The sequence below is a fragment of the Microchirus variegatus genome (genome assembly GCF_963457635.1).
Source record: "Microchirus variegatus genome assembly, chromosome: 22".
NCBI classification, from domain to species: Eukaryota; Metazoa; Chordata; class Actinopteri; order Pleuronectiformes; family Soleidae; genus Microchirus; species Microchirus variegatus.
Window position 1 is genome coordinate 8,236,257 of NC_139823.1, and position 19,581 is coordinate 8,255,837.

A 19,581-nucleotide genomic window follows, 5' to 3' on the forward strand; every position below is an offset into this window, starting at 1 on the left:
GGACTTTCCATGTATACACTGCCAATAATACTTATTTAGGCAAAAATCAACCTTTTCTTTTGTTTGCAGAGCAGTCTTCTGGTGGCCCGAGTCCTGACTGCTCTTTGGACAACAGTTGGCTTGAGTTTTCTCCTTGTTTCGCTTTGCTGGAGTTGAACTTCTGTTAGTAGTAGACTTTCCAGTAGGGGGGGAACCACTCATGCCATTCAGTGTTCCATTCATTTCTACAGAGACTGGCATTGTACATCAGTTAGACACTCATCACAATAAGCAATGTGTCAATCTCATAATAACAGCAGTTATTGTGTATATTCATTTACACACACAAGGATCTAAAATACTGCTTGCAAGTTCAAGATTCAGTGACATGTCTTTGTTTTTGTAAAGCCCTTTTGCTTTGTATTCTGCTACAGCATGCATCGTAATTAGCACCAGCTAACCTGGGGTACGAGGCTGTGAATGAGCAGGATCTTGACTTTTGGTGGTTGATGCAAATGCAGGATGCAGACCCAGAAGAGGAGGGAGGAAGGCGGCTGCTGCTCCTCTGAGATGTGCTTCAGATGGCCACCACCAGTCTGGAGTGGAGGAGCAAGATACTGAAGCATTAGGAAAATTTGTCAATTTATCTACTAGGATAAAGAGAGAATTCAGTCCTTCAAGAAACAATAAAGCAGCAGTTTATTCCAACTCAAAAGTCAGCAAGTTTTGTATTTAAACAGAAAATCTGCAGTCTCATATCCTGAACCATTTGCAATTAAGTTTCCCAAAGGGACCAATATGCAGAGTAAATATGAAAATATAAATGCAGGACCAAATTAGATGCTCTCACCTCTCTCACACTCTAGAAAGTCATATTCCAACCCCATCGCATAAAATTAAGATGAGAACATAAGGTAATGCATGCTGTTGCATACACATGCTTTTATGGTTTGTTGGTTGCATTACATGGACAGGATAAATATATATTATTACAATATCCTGTGCTGAGTAATTCACTGAAATGATCCTCTGGTAAGATGCCAAAATAATTTTCATTACAGAGATTGTAGGACAGTTAACGTAAAAACAAAGTAGTTATTAAAAACACTTCATCTTAAATGTCCTTACCTGGAAATGTACCAAACTGGGGATGAGCAGCAAATGCAGACAAACCAAGACTACCGAGACCGCCGAACTCACACCGGCCTGAACTTGATGTGTGGAGCCGAGAAGCTGGGCGGCTGACCAAGGGAAAACTGTTGGACTTGGCAGGTCTTTTTAAACTCGCATCCCTGCTCATCTGTAGCAAAGGGCCTGGAGAACAGATGAATGTATTCAATAATCAATCCATACAGTATAATACAAAGTGAGAAAATGGTTTGACTTCATCTACTGATGCAGTGGTTTACCTGAATTCCTGACCAACTAAAAATGAACTAAAAAGTGACACCACTTATAGTCTGCTTAGGTTTTAGTCTCGGCTTCATATAATGAAATCCTGCTGTGAAGGACTATATTTTCAATATACAGGTCATACACAAATATGTATTGGTAAATACTGGGGCTGCGACAACAGATCAATCATTTATCAACTGCTAAACTATTGAATCAACTTCAATGATCTTTTTAAATGATTAAAACAAGCAGCTGGGCTGATTATTGGCGCCGATATTTGGCATTTTGACGCAAATCTGATGGCCGATAAGAGATTTTATTTTATTATATACTTTTATTATATTACAATTTATTCAACTTTATAAAACTTCAGGAAGCTATTTATTTATGTATTTATTTAGAATTTCAGTTAACTTTATAAGACATGCTTTTAACATGTTGCAAATCTGAAAAGCTGTTTAATAAACATATGCTTAAAGGGATTTAAACAAAGTTAAGTGTTGGTGCTTGTATTATTCAACATTTTGACGCTAATAGTCTAACCTTCTATCGGTCCATCTCTAAATTTTCAACACCTAATCGATTAATCAAAAAAAAAAAACGAATTGTCAGATTAATCGATAATAAAAATAATCATTGATGCAACCCCAGTAAATCCAATATCAGGTGTTGCATAAAAAATATATTAGATAAATCAGTGAAAGCCATTACAAAGCTTTTAAAAGTATTAACTAAATAACATTCGTGCATCACTATTTTTGTGCAATATATTTCTATTTTCCACAGGTGACACAAAATCATTTAAAGGAGTTTAATTTGCTCAATACTCTTGACAGAGGGAGAGAGAGAGAATTACAAAGGGAACCAATGTACTTTCAGTATTTACTGTTCAGTCCAAAATAAATTATCTGGGAAATTTCAGTGCACGTTTTGGTGTGAGGGACCTGTAAATGAATAATTTATGAGAACGTCTGTTATGTGCTCCTCATTGTCATAGCATGACAAAAAAATATATATTTTCGGCAGCAGCATATAATGACAGAAAAAAAATAAATCACAAAACCTGGTATGTAAATTTGCACATTATTTTGTGGTCATTGGTAATCTGACAGCTTATGCATCGCTGCTGCTCAATGCATAATGATTTTGACCACAATTAGCATTCAGAGAAAACAAGAAGATGTTGGCGGGCTGCAAGCACAGAGTGAGGCTGACGGACATGTCAAATAACAAGGGATAAACTGAAGCTGCTGGAGCTAAAGGTTGTCAAAAGACATCCACAAGGGCGTACACAGCTTTTTAATTGTTGGTATTCATTAATTCAACAGCCTTTCCCTTCCTATCAAAATTGTCTGCAGCATGTTAACACTGCAGGAATATGTCTTAAGCCTCTTATTGTTGTTGCACAGTTTTCGACAGATTTTAGTTGGGCAGCCCCCCTGAATAGATTTGCTTCTTAATTTTTTTTCTCTCTCTCTCAAAAGCTTGTGTCGTTATAAATTGCAGAACGAGTGCAAAGTCAATCATAACGGTGCATTCGTTTACTCCACATTTATTAAAAGTTTGGCTGTTTTGTGAGTGCATAATAATTCCATTTGCATAATTTCTCAAACAAAGTAGGGGCTGAATAATGAAACGCGCTGTCTAGGAAACAAATAACACATTAAAACAATTAATTGTGAGTCACATTTAATCATGTACCTTGACTTTTTGTGCATCTCAGCAGCTCTGACGAGAAGTTTTCAGCGCTGAGAGGGGAACTGCCTGAAAGGCTAAAGGCTGGACTGCATTTGGCAGAGGGCATCTGTGGCGGCTCAGGGGAGGAGCCGGCCGAAGACGACGCCATGTGAAGGGAGGACGGGGCCGAAGATGGGGAGGACAGTCGCTCTCCAGACTCCATATCTGTCAAACACAATCCAGTCAACAATTACAAGATGGAAGAGAAGAAAAGAGGAGCAGGACAAAAAACACCCACTCGTGCAACACACCCCACTGAGATGTTTCTTTCCAACACAACAGAATTAAGCTCACAACAGGTCTGGATTTCTGTCATGTCCTCTGACCTACGAGATCCCTTTTGTTCTCTATTTTTATAAACAGGTGTTTTTTTACTTTACGTTTAATTAACAGTACTGCTAAAATCATTAGTCAACAATTTAAACCACTAATTATTACAAATGAATTGTTTATGTAACATTTAAGGTTTTAAACAAATGGGATTTTCTTTAGTATTTTGAGATGTTTTATAGATCAATACTGTGTAAAAGAATATTTAAGATCTCTTTGTACCTTTGACAGAAGCACTTCTATCTGTTAACAAACTACTGAACACAGTATGTTTGTGGTTAAAGTGATATGGACAAGACAGCAGATACGCTCACGACGCACACACACACAAACAGTCCACACGCTGCTGGTTCATATCAAGAGTCTTTGAACCTCTTCAATATAAAGCTATCGCAGTACAAGCTGTGACCATGAGCTAAAATTCAATCTTCACTCTCATTTTCCTTTTCCTTTCCACAACATTTACAGTTCAGGTCGACAAAGATAGATGAACAGAAAGTGGAACTGGCGTTCTGCCCATCATCCAAAACCTGCCACTGAGATAGATTTGAGGACTACCAAGGACACAAAGTCAAATTGATCACAAAAGCCAACATCTGAAATCCCCTTCACACACACACATATATGCAGATTGTATTTCACAGCTTGCCTTTGCTGAAGTATCTTACACTACACCAACATATTTCAAGATATTTTTAACATTTTCTTCCACACACAAGCTGCTGATTAATTTGAGGAGACACAGCTCCCATCTGAATATCAAGTACCATCCGTCACCAGGAGCGACACTGATGAGTCGTAAATGACATGAAAGCTGCAGCCATGCTTCACCGATAAGGCCACGGTTTCCCGTGGTGATGAGTAGCGGTTTGTGCAGAGCTGCTAAGAACAAAGGTGCTTTCATATTTATGATGCACCATAAAAACACACCTACACACATCCAGTGTATCATTTTGACCTTGCTTCATCATCATCGTTCATTCGTCAAGCTAAGACGTGCAGTATGCCGATGGAAAAAAGGAAAAGAAGGTACCCTGTATCAATGTAAATCTGCAGGTGAAATCAAATTAAAGATGACAAGGATCAAAGTAAAAATATGTCACTAATAAATTCGGCACTCTCGGCATGCTAGTCTTAATTTTCACTGATGTGTTGCTGTTCTGTTCAGCTGTCTAATGAGTCACACATACAAAACTAAACTGTTCTGAAGGGAAAGAATAGTTTTTGCCGCATAGAATAAGCAAATCCTGACATTAACATTAATTTAGGTAATAAATAAATAGCAAGTATAGTATCCTGGGTTCTTAATAACCTACATATTTTTTTATTTGATGGATTGCTTGTACTCCTTTTACAGCGAATGCAAACATGTGAGGTGCAAGTCACGTAGAGTACACATCCTCAAATGTTCAATGCAGGTCCTATGACACACACAGTATATGCTAATTTACCTGAGAGGACTGTCATGTGAAGAATGATTGATTGTATCAGAATTATTGGATCATGAAAAATATATGCACAAGTTATTCCACAAACACAATTGTCATCGCTGATTAAATAAACTGTCATACAAAGATATCTCAGTGTGAGATTAATCATTTAACTGCAGGGTGCTAGGAGTATTCAAACAAGCTATATAACACAAAATAATAAAAAAACATAGAGCGTTACAATGACACAGTATCATTAACAATTACATTAAACAACATTTCTCATCATAACGGCCCTCTGTCTTAGCATCCTGCTCAACTGTGACTGAGTGGACTATTTTCAATTTTCTCTCAGAGATGCTATAAATTCTCTTTGTACCATCAATGATATTATGTTAATAGCTGAGAAAATGTATTTGGAGCACTTGCATATCTTTCTCAAGGTCATGGTCTGGAAGGGACACCAAGCGTACGACAGGAATAAAAACACACTCGCACCACCAGGACAATAATTTATGTTCTCTAATTCCCTTAACATACACATATTTGCAATATGGTAAACACATTCATTAGTGTGGCACTTTTTCCTGTAATGTATTGGCAAACCAGAACATAAACAAGAGACATTCAAGACCACAGGGAGATCAGACACAGTCCAAGCAGAATAAATGCCCAGACCAGCAGAGGAACTCCCTGCTGTGAAGAAGCAAAGAAAACCAACAAGCCGACATGTTGCAAAAACAGCCAAGCACAAATCATATTATTGACCTCAAAGCTAAGCTTACCAATCGCACAATTTGTTTTCTTTATTTTTGTTTGTGTACCGTTATCTACTATTTGACCATTAAAAAAAAAAAAAAAAAAAATGTCTTTAACTCGTTATACATGTCAAATATACAGCATATGTCGTCTGCCTTGATTCCTTAAAGTTTTAGTTTAGCTCTCATGTATGCAGTATCATAAAGCTATTGTCACTTATCTTAAGTCTATTTTTAAGTTTATTAGGGCTGAGAGACAAAAAATTGGTAACACTTTATATATGTATATAAGGAACACATATTCACCATTAACTACTACTAACATGCATGTAAGTATCATGCGAGCCCTTTATTATTAAGCATGCATTAACACTTTATTTCAGAGAAATTTTAATTCATGTCGTAATAGAGGCAGAATAAGGTTATGTAGAATAAGGTGTTAATACGTGCTTAATAATTACTAATAAAGGGCTAGTATGCTACTTATATATGTTAGTAAGCACCTAGGTCAATATGTGTTCCTTAATATAAAGTGTTACCAATAATACTAATAATACTACTAATAAATACTAATAATTTCTGACACGGTGTATACCAAAAGGTGCAACACTACCCTCCACGTGGAAAAAAAAGTTTCTTTCCTCTCAACAATAAAAATAATAAACATATTTCGCATTTTGTCAAACTGGATGATATAGATACAGGCCAGACATTGTTGCTCCAACTGTGATGGATAAAGCAGTACGAACAATGCAAATTTCTGACTTTATCTCATAACAAAAAAACAATCTTTGTATGCAACACAGACCTGTGTATATTTCTCAGAGTAAGTGCACATAAGCATTTGTTTTCCCACTGTGTTTCTCCCTCTTTTTCCAAGCTATCTTCTTAGACAATAACAGATGGCTGATGCTAACAATGATAATCCAAGTAACAGAGTCCTCTGCATGGATCAGCAGTATTATAACTGCAAGCACCATGTCTTTTCAGCAAATGAAAGGTACACGATAGGAAAGAGGCACTACATCAATATGTCGTGGTGCTGCTCTAAGGTGGAGGAGCTGCATCACTCAAAGATTCTGTCCTGTGTCTCTTCTCCATCTATCTGCAGAGCACGTTAAATGATTAAAAAAGGGGGGATGTGAATATGACCAGCTCTAACTATAGCTACCGTGCATATCTTCTGCGTTTCTAATCAGATTTACATCACTCTGTTGAATCCTCCTCTGAAGACATTAACATCTTCCTGACTGATTGTATACACGGTTGCTTAGTCACTAAGTATGACTGCCGGTGTCCATCAACCCACTCAACACAATTAAGTCCTTCTGCTACCAGGGAAAAGTAACAACACCACTTACTTTTGGCTCCACTGAAGGGATGAGAAAAATTGGGGATATAAAAAGCAAAGAGATTGGAATCTTAGTCCGGCATTGGCAGCAGAAAATTTAAATTATTATTATTTTTAAAAGTCATTCACTCTGCCACTCGTCATTCTCCCTTCGAGGTCAGAACAGCAGGTCAACTGAAATGAAGCCAATCATTTTAGGGGGTTTAATTTCTTCCCATTTAAGTGAACACCCACGAGTTGTGCAGGATGACGGTGCACCGGAGAGCAGGCTTTTTAATGCTCAAAGGATGACAGAGAATTGAGTGCATACAGCTGCTGCGGCAAGAAGCATAACAGGTTCAGTGGTACACCCACAGTTCAGGTGAAATGCCACGCTCCTATGAGTTTCAATCAGTTTTTCCGTCTGTCATGTCTTCTGATGACAAGTAATGGTTCCTGGCCCTGACGCCCACTCCACCTGGAAGGTGATGAAGTGTTCTGTCGGATCCATCCCACCAGTGAAGGGGAAAACTTCAAACCTTCTGACCTCCGAGAGGGGAAGAACTACACTGATACTCTTCCTCAAGGAGTTAAAGTGAATTAACGGCTGCTATCTTTGATGATGAGAGAGTGAGGGCAGCTTTCTAAAGTCTCTACATACACAAACACTCTCTCCTGTAAAGTTTCAATAAAACTATTGGAAATTAAGAGTCTAAAGAGAAACAACGACCCCCGACTCTGAGGCTACATTCTGATTGCCAGCCATTCAAAACCAGGTGAAATCGCATTCATCACAGAACAGATTTGATGGTAGATGGTTGAAGTGTCCTGACTGCCCTGCATGCATCTTTAACAACGAAAAACATTATATTTCTGAAACAACTTGGTATTAGTAGGTGTACCTACTACATATTTCAAGCCAAAAAAACAACAACATTCATTTCTACTTGTATTTACTGTTTCAAACAAGTACCTAATACAGTGGCACGGTTGGCAGTTAAGCAAATGAATGGGCTCTGATGAATAATGCAAGGCCTCAAGATTATTTAATGAAATGCATTTGTGTCTCGTTGCAGCACGAGCACAGTTCGCATGTAGATCATTTGCATAAAGATTGATTTGAGGGTGGAACATGACACACAGAAACAGGAGTCTCGCATGTTCTGCTCAGACATGAACACAAGCTCCTCATCAGCAGCAAGCAAATTAGACATGCAGAGAAGAATAGAAAGGGGACAGGCTTTAATGCATCTCCCAACCAACTACTATTAATTAACAGTTATTCCCACAAACTGGTCAATGAACTTAAAATCTCATGTCTGGGTTCCTCACTGTGCTGGATTTCCTCACAAACCAACGACAAAAAAATAAAAATCAATAACTACGCCTCCTCCACTCTCATCCTTAAAACAGGAACCCATTTCACTCATGACTGCACCTCCACATGCACTTCCAAATCCATGCTAAAACTTGGAAATTGAAGTGACTATTGTGGGACTAATCACAGACAATGATTAGCCAGTATTCATATTTGAAGTGACAGATCTGGCCAGATGGTGAGAGGACAAAAACCTGGTCATCAACACCTTAAAACACCTCAAGAATTGACTGTTATACTGTAGGCCTGGTCAAAAAGACCTGGCAAAAAACACTTGGCTCAACGTCTACAGAAACACAGTTGAGAGCTTTTTGACCAGCTGTATTACTGCATGGAACGCCGGCTGCACAGTGACTGAAGCGTAATGATTTGCATCAGGTGGCGAGGGTGGCCCGGTGGATCACTGGGACAGAGTTTCCACACTTTGACCCTTGACACCAACAGACTAAGCATTTTTTTTGGACAATAACACACATCGCAGTCACTGCCTGTTTGAACCTCTGCCAACTGGCAAACAGTTCAGATCCATTAAATTCACTACCAACAGACTGAGGAACAGCTTCTATCCAAGAGCTGTGACCTCATCACACCTCTCCCTGCGCAAACACACAATAGATTCTGAACCATGACACATCACACACATGTGAAGACTATGAATACTGCAACTATTTGCACCACACTTATTTGGTTAAATATTTGCTGCATTTATACTAAATCTGCTGTTGTTTTATTAAATATTGCTGCTGTTTTTATTGAACTTAATTATTCAATTAAGATTTATGCATGTGTATAGCTTGATATGAGAGAAAATGTCATAGGTTTGACTACATCCGAGTATAATGACACTGATTCTGATCACTGATTAATCTAAACTAAACTAAGCGAAATAATCTGAAGAATAACTAATATGAATGTGAACTAATCTGAGGAATAAACATCATCTGGATGACATATATTGTTAATGTATTACTAGAACAGTTTTCCCAACATCATATATATATGAAAATGTAACAGTTTACAGATGCTATGTACAGTATGCTCTCATGTCTATAATTTAGTGCTCTATTATGCAGCCAGGCCTTAAGGGAAAAGCCAACTGCTATTACAGGTAATCACATATGCCTATTATGATTATCATCACACCTTACACACATAATTATTACACTTTCCTTGCTTAGTCCTGCATCATTTATTCAAAGTCATTTGTTGATTTCTGATAATATTGTTCCCTGAAGCATTACTAAAATTATTAAATACAAAATTCTCAGGTATTTTCGTAGCAACAATGTGCACAGAAGCAGTTGAAATTGTCAAATTTGTGTCCTTTGCCACTCATTCTTGAGTAAATATTTACAACCTAAAACCCTTGAGTTGTTTACAGAAAGCAAGACAATATTATAGCGGCAACTGCGACTCAAAAATGTTATAGATTCAGCAGGTGACTATCTCGGCTTAACTCGACTGTGAAAGGTGTGCATTTGCATGTTAACAGGAAGAAAAACAGCCTGAATATAAAAAAGGTATCATGTGCAATCACCCGAGAGGAGGCATATAGCAACAAATTTATCACGAGAGCAGGATGCCAATGCAAAGGTTATCCGTCATTCCTCAATAATAAATAAAGCATAACAAAAGCCCTCCATTTTTGATTCAACTGCAAAATAAGAAAAAGTAATTCATGATATTATTATATAAAAATTGCAAGGACATTTTGTGTATTATCTTGAAGAACTACTGTATATTAAAGTAAAAATCGACCAGACAATATTCAAGTATCTGCTCAGTGTCTGTTAGCAGAAGGTGGGGTGTGATATGATTTTGGCTATATGTCATTATGTCAGAGGCAATGGGGGTAAAAAGTCCAAGGTTCTGTCAGTCTTTAAGCACAACACTGCAATGCTAATAAAGTTGTCACGCTTTATATGATCAAACGGCATTTATGTACAGGAGAGCATGAATCCAAACAGGGTTTTTAACCCATTTCTCCCTAATGTCAGTGTCCAAGGTAGCTAGGATCAAGGTAAACATCGCTATCACAGCTTTTTTCACACACAGCTCCTCTCTCTCTCACTCTCCAAAGAGCACAACGTAAATCACACGGCAACCGTAATGGGAAGTAGGACTGCAGTGTGCCAAATGAAGCAATAAAACACATCCAACCATTCAAAGCATTAGTCACACTGTGTCCATATGTCCACTGCTTTATTGAAGCAGCCGATGCTGGTTACTTTCAAGCAAGCAGCTGTGCGCACACTGAATGGCTTCAATGAAGGTCACTAATATGGAAAATGTGAGTTAATAAGGAAATTGGTACTGCACCCTTATAGCTAGATAATCCGAGGCTGCCAAAAGCCAGACACAGCACTTAATAGTGGGACTACCTCTAATAAAAAGGACTGACATGGGGACTGACACATCACAGCTCACACAGTCACTTTGATGTGGAGAGGCACAGAATTATACCCCCACAAAAAGAAACAGCCCCAGTCTCCCAGGAAAAGACATTGTTTTTATAATGCAAACCATGATAATGTTATATTTCACATACTGCACAGAATATTTGTCTAATGATTTGAAGTGTTGTGGTGTAACGAGGACTTACTGGTGTGTTTTTCTATTTCGACATACAGTGTTTCTTTAATGGAGAAGATGTTACAGTGTATGAGGACATTCTGATGTCCTCGTAACACTCTTTGTTTTGTTTTTTTGCAGAGACCAAACCTCATTTTTATATCCTGGAAATACTAGACACCGCCCTAAGAACACTATCACGTTGATAAGTGCATCGGTAGCCATGCAGTACACTGTGACTAGTAGGCAAAAACTCGTAACTAAATCTAAAAGGTGTAGAGTGCCACTGGCCACATTATAGCATCCACTATTATGATTATTTTTGCAAAGCTACATATTTTTAGCTTAATTTGATGTTTAATTCACATGTATTTATTTATTTTTCCTATAATGCATTAAAATAGAACAATCATCTTTGCAGAAGCTGCACAAGAGCCTCAAACTTAAAAATGAGGCACAATGAAAGTCCATGTGACTGATTTTTTAGTCATTAAATCATAGGATTAGAGACTGAAGTTAAAGGTAAATATTATCAATTAATAGTCTGGCCGTCCAATTCTTTGTTCTTGAGTCTAGCAGACTCAAACAGGCTAACATACTATAATTTAGTTCAGCAATGGGTGAAGGTTATACATTTAAATAGGACATTTCATTATTTTAAATATGCTAATTCTTATGGGATGACACAGTAAAGACAATGACTTTGAGATCAGGGAGAAGAGAAAAGAAGGGCTTATTTTTAACAGACCTCAGATACACCTGTAATTCATTGGAAAGGTGCTGAATGCATTTGTGGCTTCAATAGATGGGGGAAAGTCACTTGGTAGTGCTCATGCTATTTTTATTTTTAATAAAAATAAAATAGTAGATAAAATAAATAAAAATCATAACAAAGAGCTCGATCTCTGCAGCTGAATGAATATCTCCATCTATAAAACGCACACTATGCTCTTATCATGCAGCCTTGACAATGACAAAATGGCACAAAACACCAGTGTTCATGCTATAGGTGATCATTTAATACCTGCAAACATATTACCATACTAGAGGTTACTGTGACACTCGGATCTAATTTGTAACATGAGAGGGAATCTAACCAGAATGTGCACTGAAAAGGATTCTGGTACAATAAAAAACACTGCTGCCATTTCAATCTCTAAAGTTTGGGTTGGCATCTTTTTAGCCTTGAGCTACCATAGATCTATATGCATCGACATTAAAAGCACTATTAGGGCTTGTTACATGTATATTAAGAAATTACACCCCAAATCTTGGCTGTTTAATGGAGTAGGAAGTGTGAGAGACAAAGAGATATTAATATGTTTTATAGATGGCTGTACAAAAGCAGCCACTATCTTTAAATTTCTGTTCTGGACAGGAACAGGACTTTGAAGACAGTTTGTTGCTTATTAAGGAACAAATAGGGAAATCTGACATTTTTATTACCATGACAGAAGGAATGGTATCATTTATTACTTTAAAAGGACTTTCTCATAGGGCCGTATTCTTACACCTGACAGAAAGACCAAGTGACTTGCTCATTTCAAACTGGCGCAGTTGTGATTACTTTCCATCTAACGTCTACATTGCTGGAATATCAAATGCAAGTCTGCCCATCTACGTACCCATTGTGTGCTAGGGATAAAATAAGTTGTGGTTTGCACATTGCTACCATATTGCTATTTTGATTTCTAATGTTTTCTGGCTTCTTTGCTCCATAAAACAAAGAAATCATTAGAATCCCTTTGGTTTGTGGACAAAAACAAGACATTATGAGAACATCATTATTTGTACGTTTGACAAACACTGATCAATATTTTCGGACATTTTATGGCCCAAACGATTACTAGAGTAATCGAGAAAATAATTGACAGATTAATCAGTTATGAAAATAATCTAGGAACATGCATGTTGCATGTTCTCCCTGTTTCTCCAGGTTTTCTCTAGGTACTTCCTCACACAGTCCAATACATGCAGATGTTAACTGGACACTCTAAATTGACCATAGGTGTGAGTGTGAGTGTGAATGGTTCATTTGTCTTTGCGTGGCCCTGTGTGGCCCTGTGATGGACTGGTGACCTGTCCGGGGTGAACCCCGCCTTGTGCCCTGTGTCTGCAGGGATTGGCACCAGCGGCCCCGTGACCCTCATGTGGAGGATAAAGCGGTAACTGTCCGGCATAGGCCAAGCTAATATTGATAAACAGTACATGTACTTAACATAGGTTATCACCCGAAGCATCTACCATCGCTAATATTGCCACAGGAGTGTAGAGTGAAACAAATCGCCCTGCACACACAAAGAGCCTTTCTAATGGATTTTTTTTTTCTGCCCTCTGAAAGCTGTGTGCAGCCAGGCCTGAACGACATGGAACGGTGTGTGGCATGTGGCAGTTTTATATCAACCTGCTGGTATGAGGTATCTGCTCCTCCATACAACTGTCTCAAATGTACAGTGAACAAAATGGCATGGAAACTGTAAGAAAACAAATACACTTATTTGAGGTCTAGGTCCGATAGGGGTTGGGCGATATTGGCCAATAGTAAAATCTCGATGTTGGGATTCAGAGGATAACAATAATTAGTCGATATCCTTTAAATATTTGAATTCAGTTGTTTAAGTCATGAATAATAAAAAAAACGTACTGCACTTCACCCACACCAAACATGTTCATAGATAGAAACGCTCTAAATAAGCCCAGTTTTCATTTCTAATAATAATCTCAGCATTACTCATTGAGAAATAAAAACTAACCAAGCATAATATTCTTAATCAACAATGTGAGCGAAAACCACTTTCCAAATTAATATCATGTGACACAGCTGTACACCTGAGAATCCTCATCCATAAGAAGTGACAGAACTCAGTCAGATCAATTATAGCAATTCTGTAATGACATGACATAAATGGAGATCAACAGCTGCTGTGTATCTGCTTCATATGCATCAATGCAACACAGTGCGTCCATAAAATATGCTTGTTCACTGCTTGCAATTTGATTTTTCATTATGCGCCAAAACAAAGACCAGTTTCATGACTGCACATGCAGTCTCTCACTGAAAAAAAAAAGAAGTAATTTCCATCCTTCTACACACGCTTAGTAAACAATGGAAATGGGATAATTGATCATGTGCTGGTGGAGGATCACTGTGAGCAGCAGAAGGTCGCCGCCTGCCAGCAGGGCTGATAGGGAGAATGACATTGATGCTCCAGAGCTGCCATTTTTCTTCCTTTTGACAAAGACTCCATCTGCCACCAGGCCATTTGCAACCTCCAAGTCAGAATGTCAATGATTTCCAACCATTCCACAACTCAGCGTTCACCTTGGTGTCACCTCTGCACCCGTGCGAGCGCTGACACCACAGATCCTCACTGTTAAGCGCCCACAAATCTGTCAGCCAGCTAAGTGGCACTCAAGAGTAAGTAATTTATCAGAATTGATAAGATTGTGTTGAGATCTATTGTCAAACAGATGTAAGCGTTCAGATTTCCGGGTTCACTCAAAACTGTAATTCACTGGGTAAGCTAAAGCTAAAGCACAGATTTTTGTTTTACTATGGATGCTTTCCTTAAACACACTATCATCTTTCTTTATGATGCACAATGTTGCTGTGTTCCAATAAAGTCAGGAAGACACTAAAAACCCCTATTGTCCAATAAAGACTTCATGTCAACAGTAAAGTAAGAACAGCAGGCAGCTGGCCACAACCGCCAAAGAAAATTTAATTTTCCTCATTGCCATCTGCACACCTCAGAGACGCTCCCTCACAGGTCTGCAGCCTTCAAGCTCCCTAGTAGACCATGCCGGTGCTGTCCCAAATCCCAGGTCTATCTGACCCATCACCTCAGAGGAGAAGCTCATATAATGAATTTCACTGTACTGACAAACTAGCCTCTGTGACGACAGATGTCTGGAATGCTCTCTTATTTCTCTCTTATAGCGGTTTTAATGCTTTTGAAAGAACAAAGCTGCTTTATATATTGTACATCCATACTCCTAGCTGTCAAACTTGGAGCATTCCGACTCTGCATTTCCATTTGCACCCTTTCAGTAGAAACAGTTGACAAAACCACCAACAAAAAACGGTTTACTTTGCCCTTTAACTGTGCGAAAGTGATCTTTTACTATTTTTAGAGTAAACCTGCAGCATTTTGCTTCACTTTTGCACTGGGCCCTCGTTATCCGACTTAAACAGAATCAAACAAGGCTTCATCCTTTATTAAAGATCGGCTGACAAAACAGGTGAATCAGCACCATTTTCCTGATTCACGTTTCCTTTGATATAGAAAAGCAACATTACGTTTTGGAGTTGGGGAGTATCTGTGCAGTTTTTTTATAGCTGCAGAACCAAGAGCTGTCCTTTTATGACTGATGTGTACATTATTTGATTATAAAGATAATTAATATCATCAGACAACATGATGTAACAGAAAATGCACATTGCTGGTATTCTTAGAAGCTACGCATGTGTCTGCAGATTTTATTAGATTTCTGAAAACACTCAGTGTCAGTGCACAAAGCCTTCAACTGAGTTGCATCACTATGTCGAGCCTTTGAATTACCATAGAGTTCTTTTATCTCTTCACTTTTCTTCCCTGAATGTATTTTAGTCCCCCGTCTAGGCAGAAAAAGGTGGAAGATACCACAGCATTCTGTTTGCTTCTCTGGCCCAATGTCACAAAAGGTCACAAATATATTTTAAAAACAATCATCCCTACAGTATCAGCTGTCCAAATTTTCCTCCTACTCTTAACAGACCTTTTTTGTGCATTGACACATTTTTGCGCGTTTTCTCATTCATCATGTACACATAATACCAGCAGCTGCTCGACTTGTTCATACAGTAGCAGTTGGCATGTGACATACATTAAAGTGTGACTTTACCTTCTTTTTGCTTGATATAAGTTTACATTAAACTGATTGGAAATGGAAAAGCATTACTTGTGTTCCTTCAGGATACTTGCCACCATGGCTCAGCATTGGACAGCAATCAAAAGCAATGACTGGCTAGGGTATACTCTGTCAGCCTAAAACCTATTGTGGCCCCTGTATATAAACTGAAGGTTGCTGCTAACTGCAATAATAAATCCTTGAGGGCGTCTATGTCACCCAGAGAGCTCAGCTTTAGAGATGAAAGGATTCATGCGGCCACGCTCACTTTGCCAATGCAGTTTCAACTCTGCTTGTCCACAGTGCTGAGCGTGACCTGTCCCTTCACAGGGTCAACCATATAAAGAGCAGGAGACCTTTTCCTCTACAGTAGATCAAGTGGTGGCCGTGTACATGTCGTGAATTTCACGGCACCATTTCTAGCGTTCTTTGATTCATAAAAAATTAAGTGAGCAATTTCACACTTTCCCTTTTCAGGATAATGCCAAATGTTGAAAGAGGGGAAGTACAAATGGACTCAGTGTGAGGAGGACACATTAGCGAGCACTTTGGTCGGCTTCACAAAAGTACAGTGAATATGATCACACCTGCAAAATAGCCTCCAATTATTTTTTTCCTCATAAATGTAAACTCAACTGTTTCATGGTTAAAAGCTTTCATCATTTCACACACTACTCTACAGTGGAGTACCACACAATAAAGAGGGTAACAAAAATTAACACACTGCTAATTTGGCAGTAAGTATTGCAGTCAAAATGAGAACTATGTCACTTTGAGAGCGGTGCTCAGGCTGAAGGGAAAGGGAAATTGATAAACGATATACACACCGCCTCTGTCTTGGGGCAACAATTAAATTTTGAATTGCAGCCAAGAAACATCTCTATAAAGTTTCTAAATGTGGAGTTCTAGCCCATTTTTAAAAGAAAGCCAAACAATAGCTCTGACACCACCAATTAGCCATGTTTAGCTCACACTAATTTATCTTAAAATACCCTGTAGCCTAAAACATTATATGTTCTCCCCCAAGAGACTTAAATATGTTATGAAGCCTTGATACAAAGGAGTTAATTAGATGGACACAAAAAAGTGCACATTGCAATGCAGCACACACTAATATCATGAATTACAAATCCTCGTATACCCTAAATTGAGGTGTAAACCACAATGTGACATTTTCTAGTTTAAAAAACCTACATCAAGAGCAACAGGACAAAGGGTGGTTAATGTAACAGATCGATGTACTTACTGTATGAGACTATCTCCAGTTCTGTGACATCAGTGCTCTGCACCTGAAACAGCAGACGACAACATTTAAGATTCGCTGCTCGCTTTTATCGATTTTACTCATTCAGCATTGCTGCGGAATCGGAAAGCTCAATGAAAATGAAATAAAAATGATAATGTCGAGTGAAGGAAAGAGAAGTTACCTCTAAACATCAGCGAAAAAAACAACAACAACAACTCGATACCCCTTCCACCAAAAACACAGGGAAACGTAAAAATGACAAAACCACTTTGGATAAATTGGATGAGAGTCTAAAGAATAAAAAGTATGTTATGTTCCTATAGTGGAAAACAACCTCCATCAGAGAAATTAAAAAATTGATTTGGAGTCTAAGCTTTCGACTGATATTCTGTCGGTTAGACAGAATTCTCCTCGATCTTGTGACTAAACAGCTGCTACGGTCAAGAGAAGATACAATATGAATTCACATAATATGTTACGCACCACAAATATTTCCCACTAACCACAACATATATATCATTTATGTCAGTACCATCTGGGTTCATTTGGTTAGGAATGTAAAGGGGAATTCCTTTTACTCCTTTCATGTCTTTATACAACAAATCGTTTCAGGCAGGCTGCACACCGAAACGGGCGATTGTCACCCTCCCCAGGGAGAAAAAAAGTTTCTGTCTGCAGTTCAAAGACCTTCAACACAGTTCAAAGTTATTCATGCAATATTTGTAATAATGGACACTTAGAGGTGTAGTGCTGCCCTCCCCAGTTCCAAATTCTTAATCACAGTTCAAAGCTCTCAATCACAGTTCCATGAAACAACACGCAACCACAAATCACAACTATATGAGAATCATCTGATAATAACCCCAAGGTTTTTATATATATATATATATATTTAAATACAACAAACGCTAACAAATGACACACCTGATTGCCACAGGTGTAATCAATGCTTTACAATGCCCAAATGATCCACCAAAAATGACTTTTAAATCAACTACAAGCTGTAAACACAATCTTTCATAACTTTGAGTGCAGCCTCCATTCTCTTGCACTTGTTTTCTGTCATGTACATGTAGTATGAATAGTGTGAGTGATGAAAGATTACTGTCCTCTACGCTGAGACACTTCATTCAAAAACAAGGGTAAAGTCCATCTCATGCTACTCACCTTTCCATTCATTATTATACATACATATTCAGAAGAGATAATAATGGCATTGGCCTCTGCCCGTAAACCTGTTTCACCTCTGTATCAATAATAAGTATGCTCAAAGTCTCCTTGCATTTTAAGATTTGAGTCTTTCAGCTTGCTCTGCATTGGCACATACTAGGGGTGGGGGGAAAAAAAATCGATTTTAAATCTATTATCTATTTTATCTATCTATTCTATCTATTTTAAAAAAACACACAAAACACCAGTTTGTGTTATTTGTGTACAGTTTATTTTTGTAACTTCTGGGAGGAAAAGGTAGCTAGAATAAGCTTTTATTTATGTAGGCAAGTTTTTGTTTTGAATGAATAAATGTTAACTTTTATCTCAAGTTTGCCTTTGTGTGATCACATTATCTTATACAAACTGTATTGTTTTGATGCCATAATTTGCCTTAACACACTATGCATTGTATACATTTTTGAACCGAGAATCATTTTAATCGAGAATCGAGAATCGATTTTGAATCGAATCGTGACCCTAAGAATCAGAATCAAATCGAATCGTGAGCCACCCAAAGATTCAAATCCCTAGCACATATGTCCGTGTTCAGTTTCCCTAAATATTAACTAGATCGGCATTAGTTGACAAGCAAAGGTATTAGCAGTGAGCATTTCATTCACATAGATCCAATCGAAGAGAATCATAAAATAGCAACTTTTATGTTTCCCCTATAATTGCTCCATATGAATACAATTTGAGGAAGATACCGTAAAAATAAGCAAAGTCAAACCATACCTGTAATTCAGATTATTACTATATAAAAGGCTTACGGTTCTAAAATCTATATCTCATTAGAGATGTGTAAAGGTTGCTGCTTTTAAAAAAAATAAACTCTTGCAGTCGAGTTCCAAAAAAGTTTGATTTAGGGGTTTTGCTGATACGTACATTTTTTAGTAATCAATTTCCTCACTCCAGTTTCTTATCAGGACAGTGACTGTTGTTTGAATAAAAATAAAATATCTAAAAAATGTGGGTGCAGCAGCAAAGGGGGAAGTGTTGTGACCAGATTTTAAATGCATGAGGATCAATAAAAAAGGAGGCGGGGGTGCAGAGGCACAGACCCTGTCTGAGAATGAAATGGATTACAACAGCAGCAGGACAAAAGATCTGTATTACTGCATGGAATACGAGTCTGACATGTATTCATCTTTGACCTGCAGCTGGCCGCTAGACCCTCAAGTATGAGACGTAACTCCAGACTAAATAGTAAAAAAAAAAAAGAGAAGAGACAACTAGCATTTTAAAACATCGGTTCCATTAACACAGCAGGGAGACTCCGGTCTCCGAGGCATCATGGGTTAGGATAAGCATCTCCAGGCAGAGAG

General features: G+C 38.1%; 1 protein-coding gene across 2 annotated transcripts in view; it reads right to left on the reverse strand.

Annotated features, from left to right (window-relative positions):
- baz2bb (bromodomain adjacent to zinc finger domain, 2Bb) overlaps window positions 1–17,340 on the reverse strand; it is a 35,486-nt gene extending 18,146 nt beyond the window's left edge. For both annotated transcript variants that reach the window (XM_083908963.1, XM_083908962.1), the window contains exons 1-5: window positions 17,045–17,340; window positions 3,076–3,276; window positions 1,108–1,293; window positions 441–575; window positions 52–233 (exon numbers count right to left, since the gene is read on the reverse strand). In XM_083908963.1, coding sequence (XP_083765089.1) covers window positions 52–233; window positions 441–575; window positions 1,108–1,293; window positions 3,076–3,274 — 702 coding nt within the window. In that variant the 5' untranslated portion in view covers window positions 3,275–3,276; window positions 17,045–17,340. The remainder of the gene's footprint in view (window positions 1–51; window positions 234–440; window positions 576–1,107; window positions 1,294–3,075; window positions 3,277–17,044) is intronic.
- Between the last annotated feature and the right edge of the window lie 2,241 nt (window positions 17,341–19,581).